We start from the raw sequence: 26,075 nt of genomic DNA on the forward strand, positions 1-26,075 counted from the left end.
TACATGCCCCCCACTGGGAATTTGGCCCACAACGTGGGCATGTGCCCTGACCGGGAATCAAACCGGCGACCTCTTGGCATATGGGTCAATGTTCAACCACTGAGCCACACCAGCCAGGCTATTACACCCATTTTATAGATGAGATATAGTCAGTAGAAGGACCAATTCGCCCTAAGCCTCTGGATTCTAAACTCCACCGCTCAAGGCTAGGAACTGGATCTGTAGGCTGCACTATCACTGGGAGGAAGAGCTCTAGATTTTCTCCTCCTTTGGGGGTGCAGGGAGAAGAGGGCCCAAGAGGTAGCAGAGTAGGAGGGAAGAAGACCACCCCCCCTTTTTTGCCTGGGGCTCTTTCTGCTTGTGTTCCCAGCAGGAAGTGTCACAGGTCTAAGAGAACTCTCCCTTGTTGAAATACCCTTCAAGTACCCTCTGCCTTTTGTGGGGAAAGGGTGGGGTTGGGCCCAGCCAGGTTCCTAGGCCTCTGGACTTCGTTTAATAGATTAGGACTAGGACCCCTCGCTGCAGTAAAACATTCAGTAGATTGTGACCTTATATACTTTCCAAGCCATCCTCCTTATTTTAGAAACGAAGCAACTGAGGGCAGATGGAAGTGACTTTTTATATTGTCACATAGTAAGTCAGCACCACTGGACTGCTACTTCGAATTCATGACTCCTGTTTCAGTGCTCCTCCATTGGGTGTGGTTGACTACGTCTTCTCAGTGTAACTCTCCTTCCTTTTTTGGGATCACAGGAAGGGACAAGCAGAGCATGAAGGAGAAGGGAGAGGTGAAAAGAACAGAGGGGAGAATAAAGGAACCTAAGAGGGCAGGGGGAGGAGTAAGCGAGACCTGGACCTTTAAGAGGGCGGGCAGGGCCCCGCCCCACCGCCCCGCCTTCGGCGGCGCAGGCGCAGGCGGGCTCCAGGAACTGGCGGGAGGGCGGGCGCAACTGGCTCGCGGGCCGGCGCGCGGGGCCGCAGCACCTGCGGGGGCCGGCGCAGGGCGCGGCGTCCATTGGGCGGACGTCGACGCCCGAGGGGAGGGCGAGGAGGCGTGCCGGGGACGTGGGGTCGACCGCGGAGTCGGAGGGACGGCTCCGCAGCCCCCTCCCCGGGGGGACGGGGCGGAAGGAGCCAGGTTGGGGGCGGTGTGAGCGAGAGCGGACACCACCATCTGGAGAGGCGGGAGCGCGCGGCCTCTGGGGGGCAAGCGAGTGCGCTGGGCCGTGCGGGAGGGGGACCCCCAGCAGGGCGCGGAGGAGGAGCGGGGCGGGCTCAGACCCGCGCTGCCGGAGCAGCAGCCGCAGCGGGTCGGAGTTCTCAGCTGGGGCCCGCAGCAGCTCCGCGGGCTGAAGCTCGGCGTGGAGGAGCAGGGGGGCGTGGGTCCGGTAGTGCAGGAGGAGGGCGGGGTGGGCCCGGGGGTGCAGGAGCGGGGCGGCCGCGGCCACGAGCCCAGCCTGGGGGTGGTGTGGGGGACGCCGGACGGCGCGGACTGGAGGCGCCCGCCGCTGTGGACGGGCTCGGTGAGCTGGCCTGTGGTGCAGGAGGAGGGCTTAGGAGCCCGCAAGCAACACCAGGAGAAGGGGGGAGGCAGCCCCGCAGTGCAGGAACGTGGGGAGGCCCTTGCCGGGGTGCAGGAGCGGGGGGAAGGTAGCCCACGCGGGCTGCGGCAGCTGTCGGAATTTGGGGACCGCTCCTGGGAGCGCGGGAAGGGACTTGAAAGTTCCGGGGAGCAGGGCGGGCAGTACTGGGAGAGCTGCGGGCACCTCAGACAGGGGACGGTGGTTCTAGGAGAGGCCCGGACTCGCAGAGAGAGACTCGAGCTGGTGGGGAGGGCACGGCCTGTGGGGCCCCAGGGACCTGAGGGGGAGGGGCGCCTGGGGGTGCAGGAAGCAAATTGGCTGCCCGGGGTGCAGGAGGGACAGGTGGTGCGGGCCGTCCAGGAAACATACCTGGACGGGAAGGGGTCTCTGGAAGGAGAGGGGCCCCCTGAGGGGCACAGTATCCGGAGGCGCAGGCGCCGGAGGCGGTGGTAAGCCACAAGCTGGCTGCCCAGCACCAGGATCGCTCCAGGGCTAAAGTGAGCACAAGATGTAGGGGTTTGGGGAGTGGGGAGCAGAAGAGCCCTGTGAACCTGGGAGTGTTGGAAGCTACGGCCTGAGAGAAGGCTGTGTCCTGCTGGATCCTCTTCTGCCACCGCAGCCTGGACATCAAAGCTGTATCTGCAGAGTCCGCAGAAGGTAAGGAAGCCCATTGATGCTCTCAGCTGGAATCGGTGCAGTTATCTCAGGTGAGGGTACTCTCCAAACTGACCTGTTCGCTCCACTGTGTTTAAACCTGGGGAGGAAGGAAGCAAGGGTTTTCAACAGCAAGGCAAGGCAAGACTCCTCCCCCCAGTACTGTATATGCCAACTAGAGTGATGGGGCATTTCCTTCGAGTCTAGACTGGAGGTGAGACTGGGTGGCTGCCAGGCCTGGGCAGAAAGAAGAGAGGGGTAGCCCCAGGCTGAGGTTGCAGAAGAGGCAGTCACTCCTCCACCTGACCTGTGGAGATAGGGGTGCCTCCATGCCATAGGTGTGATGGTGCAATCAGCATAGGTTGTTGCCGCAAGTCCTTACCACACATTCCAAAAAAGGGAGCACGGTGTTAACAGGACCTTATCTTGTGTGGCAGCCAATGACTTGGGCACGAGCCTGACCTGCTCCCGCCACACCTTCTTGTCACAGCTGATTAATATTGAGGGCCCAGAGCCAAGGATGAATAGTGGGCAGAAGGGTGGAGAGCTACTGTGTAGGCTTTCTATTTCAGTGTGGGCTCTCAGGACCCCAGCCTGAAAGGGGTGGGAGAAGACAGGATATCTACATCATTGGACTCTGGGCATCCTTTGTGGCCCAGACCTCAGCCCTGCCCTGTGGAGGTGGATAGACGGGCAGCTGAGGCATCATGGATTCTGTACCAGCGGACCCAGCTCCTAGGCCAGCCTAGAGGTGGAGTTGGCAGGGGTCAAGGCTGGATTTGACTTCCTGTTGATTGCTTCATGGCCTGGGTTGCCAGCCCTACTCATTCCTGGCCCAGAGGGGCTTGTTTAGCCACTTTATGGGCTTCATCCTCCTGAGGCTGCTCACTTACCTGGTACTGTCCGGGTTTTTGCTTCTGTAGCTCTAGGGGACTGGGGGATGGGGTGCAGAATTGCTGCCTGCCTCAAGGCCTTAGCTGGGTCCCTTCTCTGCCCCATTCCATGAGTCTCATGGCCCCGGGCCCCTGTCTGAAGCAGACAGGGTGGAAATTGTTGGGATTGGGGGAGGGGGGTGAATTTCTAGGTAGGCAGCCCCTGGGACTGCTGGAGGAGCCGGTTAGCCTGCTCCTCAATCTAACCAAAACCTGTCTGTCAGCTTCATCCGCGCCTACCTGTCTCACTGCCATCCCAAATATTCATGCACCTGAAGTTCAGGTGCTGTGTTCAGGGTGCCTGGCTCTTCTGGGATGGCCAGACCGGTTCTCTCTCTCTGGCTTCAATGCATAAAGTTGTCTGTTCTAAACCCATACACAAGGCACACATCTTCACTCTATTTCAAATTGACTTTTTTGAATTTGTGGTAGATGAAGATGAGAGGAACTTTGTCAGATCTGAGTTTAGATTACTTATGATCTGCTTAACCACCTGGGGCAAGATAATGCCTCTGGGCTTCAGTTTCCTCTTCTGGGCCATGCCTTTCCCCACAGTGTCCTGAGTGCAGAGCGCTCAGATCCTTCTTTGCCAGTCTGGTGCCCACCTCCCAGGGAGCCCTGGCTGGCAGATTTTGCGGAGGAGGGGCCATTGCTTCCAGATCTTTTACTCTGGCCCCTAAGCCCTCAGTTATCCCCCTGCCCTATGCTTTTCTGGAACATGAAGTGCTTTTTGTTTGTTTATTTATTTTTAATATTCACCTAAGGATATTTTTCCATTGATTTTTAAATAGAGTGGGAGGGAGGAAGGGAGAGGGAGAAAGAGAGAAAGATCAGTATGAGAGAGATACATCAACTGGTTGCCTCCCTCATGACCCTGACGGGCTGGGTGTTAAACCTGCAATCAAGGTGCATGCCCTTGACTGAGAATTGAGACTCTTCAGTCCTGGGGCCGATGCTCTAACCATTGAGCAAAACCGGCCGGGGCTTTTTTGTTTGTTTTTAATAATAGTTTTATTGAGGTATAATGACATATGATAAATGGAACATATTTAAAACATAATTTAATGTCAAAATATATGTATATACCCGTGAAACCACCACCACAATCAGGATACTGAACATACTCATTATTCCCAAACTCCCAAATGTTTTTTTGGGCCCCTTTGTAATCTTTCCATCCCACCCCTCTTTTTGCTATCCCTTTCCCCAGGTAATGGACTGGTTAGCTTTCTGTCACTATACATTAGTTGACATTACCTTATTTTTTCACTCACCATGATTATTTTGAGATTTATCTATGTTGTTGTGAATAACAGTTTGCATTCCTTTTTATTGCTGAGTAGTATTCCATTGTATGTATATACCACAGTCTGTTTATTCATTCACTTATCAATAGTTTGTTTTCAGTTTTTGGTTATTACAGTAAACCTCAGTTTATCAGACCTTGATTTAACGGACTTAAGATTTCACAGACAGCATTTCTGGTCCGTATGTCATATGTGAAGATTAACACCCTGTTAATTTTAAAATGCTTTTAACTAAGATTTGCTTATAATTAAATTAACGGGTTTTTTTTGTTATTAATATTCACTGTTATTTGTAACACATTTTAGCGAATAGGACATATGTTGGAAAAAACACTAGTAATTTTGCAGACATAAATAAATATTAAATATCTACAACTATAGTCTGCATATTTAAATCCCAAAAGTCGCCCTGGCCGGTTTGGCTCAGCGGTTAGAGCGTTGGCCTGCGGTCCTGAGAGACCCAGGTTCGGTTCCCGCTGAGGGCATGTACCGCGGTTGCAGTTTGTCCCCGGCCCTGGTTGGTTGTGCGGGTGGCAGCCACTCGATGTGTTCCTTTCACATCGATGTTTCTCTCTCTCTCTCTCTCTGTTCCTCTCTCTCCCTCCCACTCTACCTGAACAAAAAATGGAAAAATGTCCTCGGGTGAGGATAAAAAATAAATAAATAAATAAATCCCAAAAGTCACTGCTCATAAACAGTGTTCGGCGAATGATTAGTACATGATCACACATTGCGAGCTGTAATTGGTTGTGTTGTCTCATGGTGTGACTTTCTGCAGCAGTTTTAACTAGTGCCCACCACCCAAAATTCAGATGTTCTCTGAGCCATGCCCCGGCCATGTGCATTTGTTTACTTGTGGTGACTGGTGAGTGCATGCATTTACTAGACCTATTCAATATAAACTTAAAATTATAATAATACAGAAAACTTTTCTGTGAAATTAGACTTTTCATATATACTTAATTTTAATTACACAAATGTGTCTACATAAGCAAAAACAGCTAAATTAATTTGTCAATTTTTTAATATCTACATTTGGAAAACCTTTGTTTCGGCTTTAACAGACAACCCCTTGCCCGAATTAGTCCGTTATATCGAGGTTTTACTATAGACATAAAACTACGAACATTTGTTGAAGTCTTTGTATGGACAAATGCTTTTTATTACTCATGGGTAAATCCTTAGGATTAGAATGGTTGGATCATATTGTAGGTGTACATTTAACTTTTAAGGAACTGCCAGACTGTTTCCAAAATGTTTGTACCATTTTATATGCCCACCAGCTGTGTATGAAAGTTCTAGTTTGTCCACTTCTTTTTTTTTTTTTTTTTTTTTATCCTCACCTGAGGACATTTTTCCAATTTTTGTACAGATAGAGTGGGAGGGAGAGAGAGAGAGAAACATCGACGTGAAAGGGACACATCGAGTGGCTGCCACCCGCACGACCAACCAGGGCCGGGGACAAACTGCAACCGAAGTACGTGCCCTTAGCGGGAACTGAACCCGGGTCTCTCCGGACCGCAGGCCAACGCTCTAACCGCTGAGCCAAACCGACCAGGGCTAGTTTGTCCACTTCTTTGTCAACACTTCGTCTCTTTAATTTGAAACATTCTAATAGGTCTGTAGTGGTATCTCATTGTGGCTTTAATTTGCATTTTCCTAATGACTAATGTCGTTGAACATCTATCTTTTCATGTACTTATTCATCATCTGTATATCTTTGATATGTCTTTTCAAATTGTTTGCTCATTTTTTAATTAGATGGGTTTTTTTTTTTTTTTTTTTTTTGGTCCATATTAAGTTTTGAGAGTTCTTTATATATTCTGGATACAAGCTTTTATTGGATACGTGATTTTGCAAATATTTTCTTCCAATCTCTGGCTTCCATTTTAATTCTTAACAGTGTCTTTTGAAAATCAGAAGTTTTAAATGTTAATGAATTCTAATTTAGGAACTTGTTTATTTTTTATGCATTGTGCTTTTAGTGTTGTGTCGAAGAAATATTTGCCTAACCCCCAAAGCACTGTGGTTTTCTCCAATGTTTTCTTGTACAAGTTTTATAGTTATGGGTTTTACATTTAGGTGTCCGATCCATTTAGGGTTAATTCTTGTATGTGGTGCAAGGTGTGAACTGAAGTTTGTTCGTTTTTTTAATGTTTTGTTGATTTTTTTTTTAGAGAGGAATGGAGAGAGAGAAACATCGATGTGAGAGAGATGCATCGATCGGGCTGCCTCCTGCACATACCCCATTGGGGTTCAAGCCCTAAGCCCTGACTCGGAATTAAACTGGAACCCCTCAGTCCTTGGGATGACACTTAGTCCACTGAGCCACACTGGCCAGGCTGAAGTTCAGTTTTTTATATGTGGAGATTATCATTTGTTCCAGCACCATTTATTGAAAAGACTTGTCTCTCTATGTAATTGCCTTTGCACCTTTGTCAAAAATCAGTTGTCTGTACATGTGTAGATCTAATTCTGGACTATGTTTTGTTCCAGTGATCTGTTTGTCTGTCTTTATACCATTATCTTGATCACTATAGATTTGTAGTAAGTCTTGAAATCAGGGTAAGATTGAACTTTGTTCTTTCTTTTCAAAATTGCTTTAGTTATTCTAGGTTCCTTGCATTTCCATATGTATTTTAGAATCAATTTGTTAATTTCTACAAAAAACAAAAACAAAACCTGCTGGGATTTTTATTGGGGTTGCATTGAATCTATAGATCAATTTGGGGAGAATTGACATTTTAGTAGCATTGAGCCTTCTGACCCATGAACAGTGTAGATCTCTGTATTTATTTAGATTTTTAAGAATTTTATCAATGGTTTATAGTTTACAGTGTATAGACCTTTCACATCTTTTGTCAGATATATTCTTAAGTATTAACATATTTTTGGTGCTATTGTAAATGGTATTTTTAAATGGCATTTGGTTTTTTTATTTTAAAATTTTTATTTATCTTAATTGTGGTACAATATATATAACATAATATATACCATTTTAACCTTTTTTTTTTTTTTTTTTTCACCCGAGGACATTTTTCCATTTTTTGTTCAGATAGAGTGGGAGGGACAGAGAGAGAGAAACATTGATGTGAAAGGGACACATCGAGCGGCTGCCACCCGCACAACCCAACCAGGGCTGGGAACAAACTATAACTGAGGTACGTGCCCTTAGTGGGAACCGAACCCGGTCTCTCTGGACCGCAGGCTGATGCTCTAACCACTGAGCAAAACTGGCCAGGACCCATTTTAACCATTTTTAAGTATACAGTTCAGTATTGTTAGGTACATTCATATTGTACAAGCATCATCACCATCCATCTTCATAACCTTTTTCATCTTGGAAAACTGAAACTCTATATCTGTTAAACAGTGACTCTCCATTCAGTATTTATCCTTTTGTCACTTTTTTCTATTTACCGTAATGTATTCAAGGTTAATCTATGTTGTAGCATGTGTCAGAATTTCCTTCTTTTTTAAGATTGAATAATAATTTATTATATGAATATACTACATTTTTTGGATTCATTCATAGATGGTTGCTTCTTAACCTTTTGGTTGTTATCAGTAATGCTGCTGTAAGATGGTGTTATTTTTAAAATTTTCAGTTTGTTGCTAGTATATTTGAATACAATTGATTTTTGTATAATGACATTGAATCCTGCTGCCTTGCTAAACTGACTTATAGTAATTTTTTTGTAGCTTCCATTGGATTTTATATATACACTGTCATGTCATCATCTGTTAATAAAGACAGTTTTAGTACTTTCTTTTTAATCTTTTATGTCTGTTAATTTCTTTTTCTTGCCTGATTCCGTTGGCTATATTCACTAGTATAATATTGACTAGAACATTAGATTCCTTATTCCTGATATTCTGGGGAAGGCATTCAGTCTTTCACCATTATGCATTGATAATCAGCTGTCGGTTTTTCACATATGACCTTGAATAGGTGAAGAAGCTTACTTCTATTCCCAACTGAGATTTTAATAGGAATGAATGTTGGATTTTGTCAGTGTTTTTTTTTTTTTTGTGTTTATCAAAATGATCATAGGACCTTCTATTTTAGGTTTTTAACATGTTGAATTACATTGATAGATTTTCAAATGTTAAAACAATCTCACATTCCTGAGACAAACTCTACTTTGTCTTGATATGTTATTCTTTATATACATTGTTGAATGTGTTTGCTAAAGAATTTGTTAAGAATTTTTGCATCTATGTTTATGAGGAGTTTTCTGTTTTTGTAATGTCTACAGGATTTAAGTATACACCTTTAACTTATTGCAGTCTGCCTCCAAGTGATATTAGTATAAGAGCCTTAAAATATTACATTTTTATTTCCCTCCATTCTTTGTGCTACTGTCAAAAATTATACATGTTATAAACACCATACTACATTGGTATTATTTTTGTTTAAACAGTCAATTTATCTTATAAAGTAATTTAAATAATAAAACAGTTCTTAACTATTTACCTATGTAGTTGCTATTTCCAGTGCTCTCATTTCTTTGCAGAGATCCATATTTCTCTATGGTATTTTTTCCTTCTGTCTGAAGGACTTTAACATTTATTGTAGTGTGGGTTGTCTGCTGATGCTGAATTCTTTCAGCTGTTATATGTTTATTTAGCCTTTATTTTATTTTTATTTTTTTTTCTTTATTAATTTTAGAGAGAGAGGGGAAGAGAGAGAGAGAATGAGATAGAAACATCGATGAGAGAGAACATCGATTGGCCACCTTCTGCATGCCCCCACTGGGGATTTGGCCCACACCCGGGCATGTGCCCTGATCGGGAATCAAACTGGCGACCTCTTGGTGCATGGGTCGACGCTCAACCAGTGAGTCACACCAGCCAGGCTAGCCCTTATTTTAAAAAGATATTTTCACTTTCTGATCCATCATCTGTGGTGGAACCAAGGCCAAGATGCAGATTTTCATGAAAACCCTTCCATCACTCTTAAGGTTGAACCCTGGGATACAATAAAACCTGTAAAAGCCAAAATCCAGAATAAGGAAGGAATTCCTCCTGATCAGCAAAGGCTGATCTTTGCTGGCAAGCAACTGGAAGATGGATGTGCTTTGTCTGACTACAACTTCCAAAGGCGTACACTCTTCATCTTGTGTTGAGACTTGGTGATGGTATTAAGAAAAGGAAGCAGAAGTCTTAAACATCACTCCCCAGAAGAATAAACATGAGAGAAAAAAAGTTAAGCTGGCTTTTCTGAAATACTACAAGGTGAATAAGAATGGCAAAATCAGTTGCCTTCATTGGGAGTGCCCTGTAGAGGATGTATGATGCTGGAGTTTTTATGGCCAGCCACTTTGACAGACATTATTGTGGCAAATGTTGTCTGACCTATTGCTTCAATAAACCAGAAGATGAGTGATTGTATATGGGTTAATAAAAGACATGAACTGACAAAAAAGATATTTCTGTTGGAATAGAATTCTAGTTAGTTTTTTCTTTCAGTACTTTAATGATGTGCCATTGTCTTCTCATTTCTATTGTTTCTGCAACAAATGCACTGTCATCTTTACCTTTCTTTCTCTATATGTAATATGTTTTTCTCACCTTCCCCAGTTACTTTTAAGATTTTCACTTCATTACTGATTCTGAGCAGTTTGCTTATGATGTATGTTTGTGTAGTTTTCTTCCTGTGCCTTGTACTTGGAATTCACTGAACTTCTTGAATCTGTGGGCTTAGTTTTCATCAAATTTGGAAAATTTCAGCCATACGTTCTTTAAATGATTATTCTGTTTCGAACACTCTCTGTCCTTTCTTCAAGCACTTTAATTATATATGTGGTTAGGCCACTTGGAATTGTCCCATTGCTTACTGATGCTTTGTTCGTTTAAAAAAGAATCTTTTTTCCCCTCTGTTTCAGTTTTGGAATGTTCTATTATTGTGTCTTCAAGTTCACCAAAGTTTTCTTCTTCAGTGTCTAAATTGCCTTTAATTCCATTCAGTTTATTTTTTCATTTCATACCACGTAGTTTTTATTCTAGAAGTTCAAATTGTAGTCTTTTAAAAACATAGTTATAATAATTGTTTTAATGTCTTTGTCTACTAATTATAATGTGTGTCAGTTCTGGGTTGGTTTTGATTGATTGCTTTTTCTCATTATGGATTATATTTTCTTGTTTTTTGGCATGCGTAGTAATTTTTTATGGGACGCCAGACAGTGTAAATTTTATCTTGTTGGTTGCTAAATTTATTCCTATATATATTCTTGAGCTTTATTCAGGGATGTAGTTAAGTGACTTAGAAACAGTATGATCCTCTTGAGTATTTTTTTTTTTCATTGATTTTTTTTTTTTTTTTAGAGAGAGTTGGGGGTTGGGGAGAGAGACACATGGATTGGTTGTCTCCCACATGTGCCCTGACCAGGCTGGGGCTCAAATCTGCAACCCAGGTACTTGCCCTTGACTGGTAGTCGAACTCATGACCCTTTGGTGTGCAGGCCGATGCTCTAACTATTGAGAACGTGGGTCAGGGTGTTTTGGGTGTTGTTTTTAAGATTTGTTAAGTGGGACCAGAGTTCCTCACTGCTAATAGTTCCTCACTGCTGAGGCAAAACCCGCTTGTGTATTCTACCCAGCGCGCAGCTTTTCCAGCCTGGCTGTTAGGGACAGGCACTTTCCCTAGCCTCCTGAGCACCAGGCACTGTTACTTCTGATCCTTCTGAGTGTTTTTTATCCCCCGGCCTTGGGTAGTTTCTGCACATTCATGTGATGGTCAGTACTCAGCTGAATATTTGAGGGAGCATTTTACAGACCTTTATGGTACTCTCTGTTCTCTGATGATCTGTTCTATGAACTCTGGCCACATGAGTCTCCCCAGACTCTCAGCTCCTTCTCCCCAACTCAGGGAGTCTCTTGGGGTCTGACTGGTTCGCTTCCCAGTGCTGCAGCTTGGAAACCCAACTGTAGCTCCTTTGTTTTTTGTCTTATGGGTATCACTGTCTTTTGTTTCTTGATATCTGGTGTTTTTAAAACCATTTTGTATATTTTATTCATATTTTTGTTATTTCAGTCAGGAGATTAAATCTGATCTCTGTTATTTCATCTTGGTCCAAGATGAGGATTTGACTTTGATTCCCTCATTCCCACCTTTCCACCCTTTAAATGCATCCCATCTTTCACTCAATCCACTCTAGATACATCTCAGTTATTTTCAGTTCACTGTCCGAGTTTACATTGTTATGATGTAGTAAACTGTGATGACTTTTCCTTTCCTGAACAACTTTTGTTCTCCCTGGAGTAGTTTTTTTTTTTTTCTGTTTGTTTAGTTTTCTGTGTACCTTCCAGTTAGTCAAACTCTCCAGTAACTGTTCAAATTTCTCAAGATGGGATTTTCCATTAGATAGTCTATCAAATTCATCTTTTGAAGAAGTTGCAGAGCCTTGTGTCCTGAAGCAGCATGGACTAGTTAGTTGCTTTCTGTCACGATGCTTAGCTGTCCTCTTGGGGTCTTCCTTCAGCATCCTGGGCATTTCCTTCACAGCCCTTCTATGTTGGATCTTCCATTTCCTGTATCTTGAGTCTTCTCCTTTGTTGGTTTACTCTAGTTCTGGTAGAGTAATTGTCACTCTCAAATGGTCCTTTCAATTGTCACTGATCTATCTGTTTTCCAGCTTCTAAAGTTTTGTTGTGGTTGTCTCTCACTGTTCTCATCCTTGGGGACTTCTGCCATTCAAAAATTTCTCTTTCTTAAATTGTAGTTTTGGTGGATTTTTGGGAAGGAGTGAAATTACATGCATGTGTGCAATCTACAGTCTTCTGGAACCACTACCACCTCTTTAAATGTAGAGAATCCATTAATTCATTCAGTATCCAGTATATATTGAGTAAACAAGATTCCAGCTCTACCCTCCATGGGCCTGTATCCTTGAGCCAAGCAATATAGTGTACAGTTGTATATGGACCAAGTCCTGGCTTCATCTCTTACTTTCTGGGTGACTCTGGTCACCTTTCCAGAGTCAGATATATCTTTTATATTTGCCCCAAATACTAACACAAGGTGGAAACATAGTAGGTATATTAGTGACTGAGGAGGGGTATGGGTGAGAGGTTTGGCTTGGTCTCTCCCTTCAGCAGCTGTACCTTCTGAGATCCCTGAAGCCAAGGGCCTCAGCTAAGTGTGAGAACACTGCGTCCCTCTTGTCTCTGCCTGTCCTCTGCATGCTGTGTCTCCTAATGAGGCAGGGTCTCCTCTCTGGGCCCCTGACTTTTACTAGTCTTTGAAGCCAGGGGCCTCAGCTGAGTGTGAGAACACTGGATCCCTCTTGTCTCTGCCTGTCCTCTGTATGCTGTGTCTCCTAATGAGGCAGAGTCTCCTCTGGGCCCATGACCTTAACTACTCCCTGACATTTGCAGGGCTGCCCCTCCGTGGCCAGAAGAGAATTACTATCAATATGAATTGTTGACCTCCCCCAGCTCCTGGAGATTCATTCCCTGTCACAGGTTCCTAAGTCCCTTGGAGCAGGCAAGTCCCTTCTAATTTAGAGTCTTAGTTTCTCTATCCCTAAAATGGGTGGGCAGGATATGGTAGGATTTAAGATATCTTAAATATCTTAGAGTCCCTGACATTTCTCTCACTGCCAGGTTCAAACCCTTCCTCTCCTGTGCTGGATGTTCCTAGCTCCTGGGGTTCTGGTGTGGACATGGTTCCCAGGGGATGAGCAGTCCCTCTTGCAGAGTAAATGATTACAATACACAGCTCTGGCTTCTTTCCCCACCCCACCTCCAGGGCCCAACAATAGGCTGCTTCAGCTCTAGGCTCTCCCCAGAGATGGGGGTGGGGTGATGCCTGAGCCAGCATGCAGGATGACTAGCTGGGCAGCCTCTGCCCAGCCCTGCAAGAGCTCTGGGAGTGGCTGGCTGCTGGGACTACATCCTTCTACCCTTCCTAAGAGTCACTGCTGGGCCTTGGTGCTGTGATGATGCCTGGGCCAGAAGGTTGGCGTGGTGGCGTGCGTATGCACAAGACCCAGATAGCTGCAGGAATTTATCCTCTGTTACACTCGAGTGGTGTTTGTCTACAGGGGAGAGGAGTGCTCTAGGAATGCATTAGGGCTCTCAGTATCCTGTCTCTGGGTGTCAGGGTTGGCATGCCAGTCTCTAGCTGGTGGAGCATGAAACAGTTATAAAACACTTTTCAAGACCAAGTTGGTACATGTGGGGAGGTGTTGAATTCAGTGTTGGTCTGTGTCATGGTGTTTAGTCAGATCTTTCCTTTCATCTCTGAAAGTTACAGCTCCGTTGTTGTCTAAGGAGATGAAGCATGGAAGGGTCCCTCTGTCTGATTGATGTGCCCTGCCTTTCCTCCCTGTCACTCCCCTGTCCCCCTCTGCTCCCCTTCCTTCTCCCTCCCTCTCCTCTTCTCTCCCCCTTTCACTTCTCACTTTCTCCCCCACCCCCTTTTTCCTTAGCCTGAATGACTTCCTTACAAGGGAAGGCTGATTCAAGACTCCTGGCTGAGTGACTGGCCATGTTGTCCCTGGGGCTGAAATGGATTTGTGGGAGCAAAATAGCATAGTGGGTCAGGAGTGGCTATAATGAGATTGGCAGCCCCTACTCCCATGAAGGTGCTTTATTTACTGGATTTGAAAACATGGAGACATTTGAAAGAAATAGTAAGAGATGGAGTTGGACAAATGGGCAAGGAGTGGATCCTGAAGGGCTTTGTATGTGGCTCATTGAGGAGTTACAGAAGGCTATACGCAGGGAAGGTACTTCAGGTCTGTGTTCAGATGATAATAAAAACAATAGGCAACTCTGTGCTAAGTATGCTGTTCGTAATCTCACTGAATCTATTTTGTGAAGCGACTACTATTTATCCCCATTCTACTAATGAGGAAGGTGAGGCTTAGAGGTTAAGTCATTTACCCCCAAATTGCACAACTAGAAAGTGACAGAGCCATGATTTCAGCCCGGGTCTACCTGCCTTTTGATCCCAGTGGTTTGGGGCGGGGGCACTGATGTTGGCTTGTGATGTTTTCAGTCAGGACACAGGAGCACCTATTAGCTAGGTTTAAGTGGGTGATGATGAGCTTCGTTTGGACATGCAAAATTTTTGGTACCTATGCCTCTTTCTGGTGAGGCTGTCCTGTAATGTATAGAAATGGGGGTCTAGAGCCTCAGGAGCTCAGGAATAGCGACAGATGGCCTTAGGTGGTCATTGGAGTCCTAGGAGGAGAGGAGGTGAATCCCAGCAAGCAGAGCGCCCATTGAGAAAGAAAGGGAGAATTCAAAAGTCTTAGGAAACACCGATAGTTAAAGAAAAGGGTGAAGATCCTTTAGAGCTGGACTCAGGGACTGTGGGCCCAGCACTGCTGTCAGGTGTGCCTCAGCCTTGCCTGTCCTCAGGATCTCATTTGCCAAGATCCCCTGGAAGGGAGTGGGCCCCTGTGTCCTGGAGATGGAGAGGGTGTGAACAGCCATGGTTTGTGTCTGAATCATCTCCTTCTCTCCTTTGGCCCTTGGCCAGCCTCCTCCCCAGACCAGTGTGATGTCAGACCTGGGCTGACCTGAAGGTGTGGGGTTGCCTAGTGCATTTCCCTCTGGGATGAGGACCTGAGGGGAACCAGCCTGGCCTTTGTCCAGAAGCTTGGGCCCTGCCCACAGAGGGTGAGTTGAAGCTGACTGAGTTTGGTGGGACTGACATTTGGAGGAAGGATAATCCCCTGGCTGGGAGAGGAGCTATAAGCCCCCTTCCTCCCATTTTGTTATTTTCCTTCCAGGCCTTGGAGAAGAGGGAGGGCAGAGGTGGGAGAGGGCTGATTTATAGGTGGGGTTAGCATATATTCCTGAGAATACGGTAGATTGTTTTGGAAAAATCCTCTTGGCCGGAAATTGCATGTCACGTCTGCTCCTCTGTGTGGATTTGTCACTTCACTGATGTGTTGGAGAGGCTGGGGGAGGGAGGTGGATAGCAAATTCCTGGCTACTCCCAGCTCCCTTTTAGATATGGGGGCAAGTTACAGATCAGAGAGGTGTGTGAGTGGGCTGGATTTCCCAAATCCTAGAGGCAGATTGGATCCTGTGGGTATTTTATAAAGAGATGGCAGAGGACTTATGGGGGAGGAGGTTGAAAGAAAGCAGGAAGCAGGAATGATTTGGATCAGACCCTTCACCCAACCTGGAGAAGAAAGAATAGGCCTGGCATTTTCAGCCTTTTTCTCCCCAGCCGTCTGACTTTGGGTTCTTGTAGCTGCTCTCAAAGCTAGTTTCTGCCATAGCTGTAGTGAGATGCAGAGGAGCGTCTGCCTGGAGTAAACCTGCTGCCTGGCAGAGTCATCCCCTACCCCAGCATGCTTCAGGGTAGACAAGGAGCTTGTGAGGAGAGAGAGCCTTATTGAAAACTCACCTAGTGCCCTTCTGGGGTCTCTCGATCTTGAGAGGGTGTGTGTGTCCGCGCGCAAGGGGGGGGGGGGTGTCTCAGCATCTCTCTCGTCCTCTGCCCCAAACCTGGAAGGGGGAAGGTGCCCGAGCTCAGCCCTAAATACCTGGTACTACGGAGTCGGTGGTGCTTCAGATGCCAGCAAAATGAGAGGGTGGGTGGTGCGCCGGGCGGCCCTCAGGGCGGAGGGAGAGGAGGAGCCTCTGCAGTGGGACTTCCTCTGCTGGCAGTGGCCTCACCTGGGTGCTGGGTGACAGAGTTCTGCGTGGGCAGGTGTAGGAGCAGCTCCTCCAGCAGGGAGTGTGGGCACTCAAGGCACTCTTCTGAGGCCAGAGAGGTCAGCCCCAGCACTCTGCTCTGCCCTGCCCTCCCCTGCGCACAGCCCGTCCTATCTTGGGGGAGGGGTAGGAAGGGAAATGTCAAGGCTAGGCTGAGAAGAGGCCTAGGGGTGGGGGCGCTGGGGCGGTGCCGGAGGCGTGGCACGCCTGGGCGGCTGGGCGAGGAGGGGGCTGGGCAAGTTCCCAGCGCTGAGAGTGTGGAGCGGAGTGAAGTGGAGCAGCAGGGAGCTCGGCAGGTGGGCTCATTCTTGGAGCTCCGTGGAAGCTGGGCGGGTGGAGGGATAAGCGGTAGGCCCTCTGTCTAGAGGGAGGGGTCTCAGGTTGATTCAGGACTGGGGTGCTTCTCTTCCGTGTGCTTCTTGGACGGACCCCCTTATCATGGAAAATGGGGTCCTTTGAATCCCCAGAACCAAACTGGTGACTGTGGACCTCTGGGGTCCTGGAGACGACCGAGAGGCCAAGGGGAGCTGTGGCTCCGTGGTCAGTGAAGGTAGGGCCCGGCACCTGGCTCCCTGGGGGTCAGCCTGTGGCACTGCGGAGAGACAGCAGCTCGCTAATGGAGATGGACAGGATTGGGGGAGGGGCCTGCGGAGGTCCCAGCAGGAGGTGGCAGATAGGCTGTGGGGTGCGGCGGTGGGGGCAAGGACCAGGGTTCCTCCTGCTGATGTGCTTTAGCATCCCTGCCCTTCTAGACTAGATTATAGAAGATGCTCGTGGCCCGGCCCCTCAGGACGCGGGGCAGTGATGCCGCCAGTGCCGCTGGCGAGGCGGGCTGCAGGAGGGCTCTGCTCCCCTCCCTGGCTTTAATGTTGGTAGTTTGGGTTTCATGGGGGAGAGGTCCGCATATCAGCGCTTGACAGCAGGTAATATGGGAAGCCTGGGGATAGCCAGGTACCTGGGCCCTGGCCCCCATCATTTGCTGGTGAGCTGAAGGCCCAGCCCTGCTCTATGCAGCAGCCTCCCAGGAGTGAGGGTGTCTATGTTTCTGGGCAACAGGACAGATTCTGGGGCCTGAGAGGCTGGGTTAAGAAAAATGGGTGTTGTCTTGTGGGGGTGGGGTGGATCCGTGGTGGTGAATTACTGATGCTGACATTTGCCTCAGTGTCTCTGGGTCCGCTGGGTCCCAGTTAAACTACCCTTTGGGTTTTCTTCAACGCACCCGGAGAGTCCTGGAAGCACTAGGATTTGGGTATAGTCTTTTATGGATACTGAGTTCCTGTGCCCTGAACATTCCCGTTAACTGGACATTCAAATATACACATCAAGCCAAATGTCCCTATTTGCTTTAGAAAATAAGATCATCATGTTTATGAGACCTTACCCTTGGAGATCAAGTACTTTCTCTCTTGGCCGGCAGAGGGCAGTAGCTAACAGGATAAGGATGGGCAGAAAGGAGGGAGCTGTTTTCCAGGGCTGAGAGAAAGGGGTCCAAGAGCTGGCCTGAGCTCTGACCCTGGCCGTGCTTTGCTTTGCTGTATAGCTTCGCACAGCTGGATTGCTGAGCAAACTGCTGAGGGTTGTTCTTACCCAGTGTCCAAGGGAGAGTTAGGCATTGGGTTCTGGTAGATTTGGGGCACATCTTTCAGGGGGTGGCTAGAATTTTTAATCTGGTCATTCTAATCCAGCAGTCCCTTCTTGTAGTTGAGGAAGTAATCCTGCTTAAATTATCACCTGAGGTCAGGTCCCTGGGTCTCCTTCAAGATTGTGCCCAGTGGGAGGTAGGCAGTAGGCTTTTCTTTCTGAGCTGTGGACATTTTCTGCCAGGATTTGGGGAAAAGTCAGCTCCAGTGTGACCTTGGCCTGATTATATCTTGTCCGTTATCTGTGACCCCAGTCTCAGACTGGTGACTCACTTGGACAGAGGACAGAGGGGAGGCTGTGCCTGGCTGGCTCCACAAGATTTGGCTAGTGGATGATGAGGAGGGGGAAGAAGGACTGATTGCTGGGGTGTGTTCCCTGAATTGGCTGTCTTTTTGGGTACCTCCTCTCCAAACACAGAGAGACCTTGGAAAGAGAGCCTGAGAGGCTGACTCCCCCAAATTTTCATCCCAGCTGCCAGTCCCACTAGCCAGCTAGGGTTCCCAGTGCTGGTTGCCAGCTGGATAGGCACAAGAAAGCAGTGTGCAAGAACTGGGGGCTCCCTGGGCATGGCTGGGGGATGGGGTGGGGATGCTGAGGGAGCCTGAGAGGACTTCCTGCAGCTGTCAGGTGTGTCTGGGGGCTGTATTGAGGGGGGTGTAAGAGCAGCTGGCGCCCTTGAGTAGGGGCAGAGGGATCATTTGTCAGCTCCAGGAACGCGGGGGGCCCGTGGGGGCTTGATGGTGTGTCTCCAGTTCCCTTTAGCTGGGGCTGTTGTCTGTGTGGTGTGGATGCTATACAAGAGACATTGTATAGTCTGGAATCCTACAGCTTGGGGTGGGGGCAATCCCAGCAGGGCCTAGGGGTATATTTGTTTATTTTAAGGGGACTTTGGATCTTGGCCAGCTGGTTTGGGGAGGAGGTACACTGGGTGTTGTGGGCAGCAGACAAGGCAACCCCAGGGGAGGGGGTGGAGATTCCTTACCCCCTCCACCCCCTCTCAGTCTTGGCCGGACTGCCCCACTCTGGCAGGCTGCCGGCCTCCTATTTCCGTCGGGCACCAGGGTAACAGGGCCACATTAGGGCCTGAGCCAGGAGACGCCCAGCCAAGGCTGGGAATGGGAGATGGGGGAGGGTCTCTAAAGGGTCTGCCTGCAGGGTCCAGGAATGACTCTGGGCTCCTAGCCCTTAACTCAGGCTGTGTATTAGCTCCCAAGCCCCAGATAAACCCATATGGAGGCCTGCAACCATTATTTGTACATTGCTGCTTGATTCACAAAGCCCCCACCCTAAAATCCCAGGAGTTGTCTGCAACTATGGGGGTTGGGGTGGAAGCCAGAGACAGGGGGCCTTGTGTATGGGGAGGCGGGGGGGGGGGCAGTGCGGGTGGCTGGGAGGAAGAGTCCCCCTATTCCCGCTGCCCTCTTGGCAGTGATTCAGAAAGGTCTTTTTTCAGCCAGTGTTAGAGCTGCTCAGCTGGGGAGGGAGGGAGGAGGGAGGGAGGGAGGGCAGTCAGGAGGGGGAGCCAGGGAGTAGGGCTGGAGCTGTGACCACTGCACTGGAGAGAAGACAGAGAAACAGGACAGAGGACCCAGGCTTCAACCAGCCAAAAGAATAGTGAACCTGCTCCCTGCCAGACTAGCCAGCTATAGAAACAGCTGTGCAGCAGAGACCGGGGCCTGCCCTATTATTTCCCACCTCTGGTGGATTTTCGGGGCTCTTGGGGCAGACCTCTGGCCAATTTCCCTTCTGGGCAGAACCTGAAATTCAGGAGTTGAGGTCCCTGCTCCCCCACTTCTCAAGCCAGAGTCACAGTGACCCAGTCAGGGGGTCCAGCTCCGTGGAGATGCCAGCAGCTCGTCGGTTCCCTGGCCTGGAGCTCTCCTTTCCTCTCCTGGCCAGACTACGGAGAAGACTGTACACAGTGAGTGGGGGGCTGGGGCCAGGCTGGCTGACTGGAGGCTGGATCAGCTCCTCAGAGCCAGCACTCCGCTGAGGGACAGAAGCAGGACTGGGAATGGCTGAGGGACACCTCCCGTGAGAGTTTGATGGGGGTTCTGGGCTGAGTGACCTCTCCCCTCTGGTTGCTGCATTCTTGTTGGCGAGTGTTAGGTGTATTCGGGAAGTTTTGTATGCAGCCACGAGAGCTACACGTGTCAGACAGGTGTGTGGGCTCTGGGCTGTGCTGGGGCCCAGGCACATGCAGAACTAGTGACTGTAGTGATTGTCTGAGGAGAGGACAGCTGCAGCAGTGCTCTGTGCTTCACAAAGAAACTTGGGCTGGAGGGGCAGGTAGGGGTGGGGAGGGGACTTGTCCAGGGTCACCCTGGGATTGGTGGTAGAAGCAGGACTGGGACCCTGCCTGTTGTCTTCTCACTGGGATCCCAGTGTTCTCTGTCTTCCCACACATGGCCCTTACGCAGAGCAGCCCTGTTGCCTGGGGTTGGGGATCAGGGAGGAGGGTTGTCCAGCTGAGATGGGAGGTATGTTAGCTGTTATGTCAGGGAAAAGGAACAGGTTTGGACTGTGCTTTTCAGTGGAGGGGCCTCTGGGTCTTCCCTAAACCTGATAACCAGGGCATGGCTTTGAGCTGTTCTCAGAAGTGGCTGCCTCCTGCCTCAGAGGAGGGTAGGAATGGGGAGCCTAGAGCCCTGGAATTTGGGGACTGGGGAAGAAGAGGAGAGTGGACCGCTTGCCCTGGTGGCAAGCTCCATCTGGGGGCTGAGCCATGTCAGGGGTGGGATCACTTTGCTCCAGGGACAGGGTAGTAACCATGGAAATGCTGGCCCTGCCTCATTGGGCCAAGCCATGTAGAGACACTGCTGAGGGCAGTGATTTTCAAGGTGCACCTTTGGGGCTTTCTCTGGGAAGCAGCGGTGTCCCTCCTCCTTAAGCCCACACCCCTTGTTTATAGCAGATGGTTTTGTTGAGGATGAGTTAATACAGCTAAATGCTTGGCACTGTGCCTCGCATAGAGTCGTGTAGTTGAAGTGTTAGTTATTTTTATTGTTATTCTTAAAATTAATAGAAATATAAACTGTTTACCGTGTGTGTGTAGTCAATTAGTCAACAAACATAATGCCATCTGTAATATAAAAGAAATGAAAGGAAACTAATTCAGTACACTCTGACGTAATGAAGTAGACATTCAGACCTCATGTAGAACCACCATGAAGGTACCATCTACGAGTGCTGACTGAGGGGAGTTTTGAAATAAGAAGGATGGGTTTCCTTCAGTGACATTTTTTTGAATAGTGAACAACTTTGATTAAATTCTGAACAAAGCAAAGGCCAGTTTTCCCCCAGTTTACACAATACGATAGTTCCCATTTCAGGAAAATTAGTATGTATTAAAGCTGCAAAAATACTTTCTTGTTCAAAAGTAAAATGGAATTCGATTCTAAATTCAGATGATTACAAATTTTTTACCTCCATGAATTCAGTTGTATGGGATTTCGGACAGTGTATGAAACTGTCCTGTACGTTACAGTGTAACTCATGTTCTTATCTCCCCTAAAGGCCACTAGTGGCCCCCCAACATTGTGACAACCAAAAATGTCCCCTAGGGGGCTGTACATCCTTTATGGGAACCATCTGGGTAAAGGGTTACAGCTTAAAGTTTGGAAACCCCCTCTGGCCCAGCTGCCTTGGCGGGAGAGTCAGGGTTTGAACTGAGGTCTTCTCATTCTCATTTGTCTCTCTTTGTACTGTCCTGAGCTGCCTGGGAAAGTCTGAACTCCTGGCACTGGGTTGGCAGCACCTCTGGGAACTGTGGGGGCAGGAGGCTTACGCTGGGCCTGGGCTGCGAGCACCTGCTTCTTAGTGCGACCTATGAGGAGAGCTGGGGAACAAGGCCACCTCTGATTTGGGGAGGAGGTGGGGGTCTTGGGCACCTGACCTTTTTCCTCTTGCCTGCTTCCTTCATGGGGATTAAACATGGGCCAAGGGCTGGCCTGGCCAAGCCCAAAGCTCTGGGGTGTTTTACTTGGACAGGGTCTGGTGCCGGTGGGTCAGGTTGCTTAGCTTTGAGGGTGCCACTGACCTTTTTCTATGGGCCCAAGAAAGTGTAGATCAGAGGTCACTTACTGGTGGGCCTTTGGCTTATTTCGGCCTGCACACATGTGTTTGACCAATACAGAGTGTGTGTATGTGTGTGTGTGTATTTCAAACTTGAATTAGTTGACATAGTTAAAAAGTCAGAAGAAAGATAATGTAAGTGAAAACAAGGAACAGAGTGGTGGAGGGAATGAGTGAGTATTTGTGTGGGGAAAGAGTCTGGAAGGGTGGGAAAAGTCATTACTGGCATCTGGCTTTGGGGATGGGGAGGTAGCGTGCAATAGGGGAAGGAATGGGACTATGGCTCTTGTGTGCTTTTTGGATATCTTATGTGCATATATTACCTTTTCAAACATTTTTTTTTTTTTTTTTATCCTCACCTGAGGATATTTTTCCATTTTTTGTACAGATGGAGTGAGAGGGAGAGAGAGGAAGGGAGAGAGAGAGAGAAGCATCGACGTGAAAGGGACACATCGAGTGGCTGCCACCCGCACGACCGACCAGGGCCGGGGACAAACTGCAACCGAGGTACGTGCCCTTAGCGGGAACCGAACCCGGGTCTCTTCGGACCGCAGGCCGACGCTCTAACCGCTGAGCCAAACTGGCCAGGGCTTTTCAAACATTTTTAATGGCAAGATTTCACATAGACATTTTTCTTGAAAAAATTGGTGTTTTGAGGGTAGGGAGAACAGGTTATCCTCACCTGAGGAATTAAAAAAATTTTTTTTAATCCTTACCCAAGGATATCTTTTCATTTATCTTCAGATGGGGGCGGGGGGAGAGAAAGAGAAACATTGACATGAGAGAGCTACATTGATTGGTTGCCTCCTGCACGACCTGACCAGGGCCAGGGATTGAAACGCAACCAAGGTACGTGCCCTTGACCAGAATCGAACCCGTGACTGTTTGGTCCATGTGCGGACGCTCTAACCACTAAGCAAAACCGGCCAGGGCTGAGGATATTTTTTCCATTGAATTTTAGAGAGAGTGGAAGGGGGTGGAGAGAAAGAAAGAGAAACATCGATGTGAGGAGACACATGATTGACTATCTCCCACACACTCCCTGACCAAGGTTGGGGGTCACACTTGCAACCCAGGTACGTGCCTTTGACTGGGAATTGAACCAGTGACGCTTTGGTGCACAGGCCAGCGTTCTAACCACTGACCACATTGGCTAGGGCAAAAATGGAAAGTTTTGACAACACTGGTCTACAGTGTATTATGGTAACCATTTATAGGAGCTGAACAGTACTGCCTCTTTGAGCTGGGTCTGAAAAGCCCACCTCCTTCCTCTGTCTCCCACTCGCTCTTGCCCTGGAGACATGTATGGAGAGGTCTTTGGATTGGAGGGAGAGTCTCTGATTATGTCAAGCATTGGGAGGACTCATCTAGTCTTGAGTCTTTTCTGTGGGGTCCATCAGGTCTGGAGATCCCATGGATGAGTCTCAAGGGACACTGTGACCCTAATTTTTAAATGGAAGCTTTATGATTAAGAATGTGTATTTCACCCTAGATAGTTTGGCTTAGCAGAGGCTATTCTGTACAGCTGTTTTGAGGAGCAAGAAGGTTATTTGAGTCCTTCATGGAAAAGCAGCATAGTAGGATGTGGGTGGTGAGCCCAGGGCATTCGGACAAGGTCCTCTTTTTACCTCCTGCATCCCTTGGTCCCTGATTGATTCTTTCTTCCCCACAGAGGCTGGGGAGCAGCAGCATGCAGCCAGAGGAGGGCACAGGCTGGCTGCTGGAGCTGCTGTCCGAGGTGCAGCTGCAACAGTACTTCCTGCGGCTCCGCGACGACCTCAATGTTACCCGCCTGTCCCACTTTGAGTATGTCAAGAATGAGGACCTGGAGAAGATTGGCATGGGCCGGCCTGGTAGGTTGGGGGCATTGGCGTGCTCGTTGTTTGCCCATTGACTATCTGCCTTCTCTGTCATCAGGGTTGCCAGTCACATGGAAGAACCCTTCCCCCTTTATTCCATGGGGTGGCATGGCTGAGAACTCTCCCTGCCTGTCCAGAGCCCCCGAGGTGGGGTAGAGGGGCCTCAGTAGATGCCACACACAGTGAATGCATGATAACAGTTTGCACTTGTAAAGGTGAATTGAACTTTGAGGAGTCTCACCTAAAGCTCTGGCTACTCAGCACTAGCTATCACCCCTGTAGTTTGTTCAGACATTTGTAAGATGTATTTCCTCCATCTCCTCCTCCTTTATATGTGTAGAATGGAGTTTGTTCTATTCACCATTTTGAACACTAGGGGTTCGATGTCCAGAGATCTGTATGAGGAACGGAAGATAACCCTCAGACAGCTTGTTGATTTTCTCTTGATCCGTCTCTTTCTCTCTCACAAAGATCTGCTGTATCAGATGTACTCCTTCTTTCTTATGTATTAATCCTATAAACGGAGTGGTTACTGCACTTAGAACTCATGGTGTACCTTATAGAACATAGAAACGTATTTGTGCATTCTACTTCAAGTAGCTAATTAAGTAATAGTGTACTGAATTAGACATTGACTTAGGCTACATTTGGCCTGGATAGTTGGTGTTTGATGCCAGTCACACAATCAGATTTTATGGGAGAAAATTCAAAATTGGGGAAATTGTATTTATTACCTTGATTTCCTTTGTTCTTGAAAGTTGGGAACAGAGAACTGCTGTTCAGTTTTGGTGGTTAAACACCTCCATCCAGTTCAAGAACCACTACCTGGAAGTGGAATGCAGTGACCATCTGATAGTTGCAGCCCCTGGTTAGTTGGGATGGTTTGTTTCCTTGATGTCATTGTGCTGGGCAGTATCTAGTGATGCACCTATCTCAGGAGACCGAGGAAGCCTGCAGGTGGGCAGCAACCTCTCTGGGAGGGTTGTGGGGGGGGGGTGAGCCTTAACAGCACTGGGTTTTCTGTCCCCCCAACAGGCCAACGGCGGCTGTGGGAGGCTGTGAAGAGGAGAAAGGCCATGTGCAAGCGCAAGTCCTGGATGAGCAAGGTGGGTGGGCGAGGAGTGATTGGGGCGGGGAACCTCGTGGAGCTCCACTCCGATGCAGTCCTAGGAAACCCCCCCATTCCTGGGCAGTATCATCTCACACGTTGTGCAGACCTCCATCCTCCAGGGTCTTATCGGGCAGGGAACCTGTAGAGCTGCCTGGCTGTGTCTGTGTCCTGTAGAGACGGCACGTGAGGAGCCCGTGCGGAGCCGTGGCTTCACATCCTCACCACTGTGCGATGGTGCTGGGCCTGGAGCAGGCACTGACTGACAAGTACACTGTCACTCGAGCCCTTGTTCTCTCTTAGTATTGGGGCTGGTGTCAAGCATGGGTGGACTGTCTGGACCCAGGACATTTTTGCTTTGCTTCCCTCCTCCCCCACCCTCCTCTGGCTGTGGAGGATTTCTTTGGTCATCTGGCCTTTCTGACAGCTTCTTTCCTTACAGCCCCCACCTCCCATCCTAATTTGGGTCTGTGGAGTGGTGAGTCCCTGGTCTGACTCGGTGGAACTTTGCCCATTGTCTGGAAGACAATGTGGGAGGAAATGAACCAGCCAGGGCCTTCCCTCCCCACTGCTGGCCTCAGGCTGGGGTGAGGGGAGGGCAGGGCAGCACAGTGCAGCTGGACTGGGATTGGGCAGCAGAGATTTCCTGGCTGCAATCTGGCAAAGGGGTTGTCTCTTGGGATCCTATGGCCTTTTCTGGGGACACTCTCCTGGTCTCTTGCCCAGGTTTTAGGGAAGAATGAGCATGTTGGGGCGGGTGAAGGCAGGAGGGAAGAGCTGTGCAGTGTGCCAGGTTTCAGGGGTCTTGGGTCTCCCACAGACTTACAGGAAGTTCCTAGGCCAGTCATTGAAGCTCCAGACTGGTGGCATGTCTTCAGTAAGACGGTGCTGCACTGTGGAGGGTCCTTGTCAGCTGAGTACTGTTTGCAAACGTCAGGGATTCCAGTTACTGGGAGGAAGGACAGAGCAGCGTCCAGAAGAGGCCCTTAGATTGGAGACTGTCCGTACAGATAAGGTTCTGCCAGCCTTGGGGGCAGGGGCCCAGCTGGGCAAGCTCTGCAGCCTGAAGCCAAGGCTTCGGATGCCCTAGTAGGGGTGGCCAAGTCAAACTGATGGGCCAGCTCTGACCCTCAGGGCCTCCTTCCTCCTGTCCCCTGACCTTTGTTCCCTTTCCTCTCCAGCCCAGGCTGCAGAGTTCTTTCTAATCTTCCTTCTTTCTTAGTCCTCAGCTCTAG

The 26,075-nt window shown here is 48.4% G+C and overlaps 1 protein-coding gene across 13 annotated transcripts in view; it reads left to right on the forward strand.

Moving 5' to 3' along the window:
- Window positions 1–1,484: 1,484 nt before the first annotated feature.
- The window catches only part of TNK2 (tyrosine kinase non receptor 2), a 42,624-nt gene continuing 18,033 nt past the window's right edge, over window positions 1,485–26,075 (forward strand). For 4 of the 13 annotated variants that reach the window (XM_036242547.1, XM_036242556.1, XM_036242557.1 and 1 more), the window contains exons 1-3: window positions 19,357–19,720; window positions 23,546–23,726; window positions 24,768–24,838. In XM_036242547.1, coding sequence (XP_036098440.1) covers window positions 19,643–19,720; window positions 23,546–23,726; window positions 24,768–24,838 — 330 coding nt within the window. In that variant the 5' untranslated portion in view covers window positions 19,357–19,642. Of the gene's footprint in view, window positions 2,241–9,351; window positions 9,715–14,968; window positions 15,109–19,354; window positions 19,721–22,352; window positions 22,381–23,545; window positions 23,727–24,767; window positions 24,839–26,075 lie in introns of those variants that run through there. The other 9 variants (XM_036242552.1, XM_036242546.1, XM_036242549.1 and 6 more) reach the window with 8 other exon arrangements.

The sequence above is a fragment of the Molossus molossus genome, unplaced genomic scaffold (assembly GCF_014108415.1).
Source record: "Molossus molossus isolate mMolMol1 unplaced genomic scaffold, mMolMol1.p scaffold_m16_p_5, whole genome shotgun sequence".
Classification (NCBI taxonomy): Eukaryota; Metazoa; Chordata; class Mammalia; order Chiroptera; family Molossidae; genus Molossus; species Molossus molossus.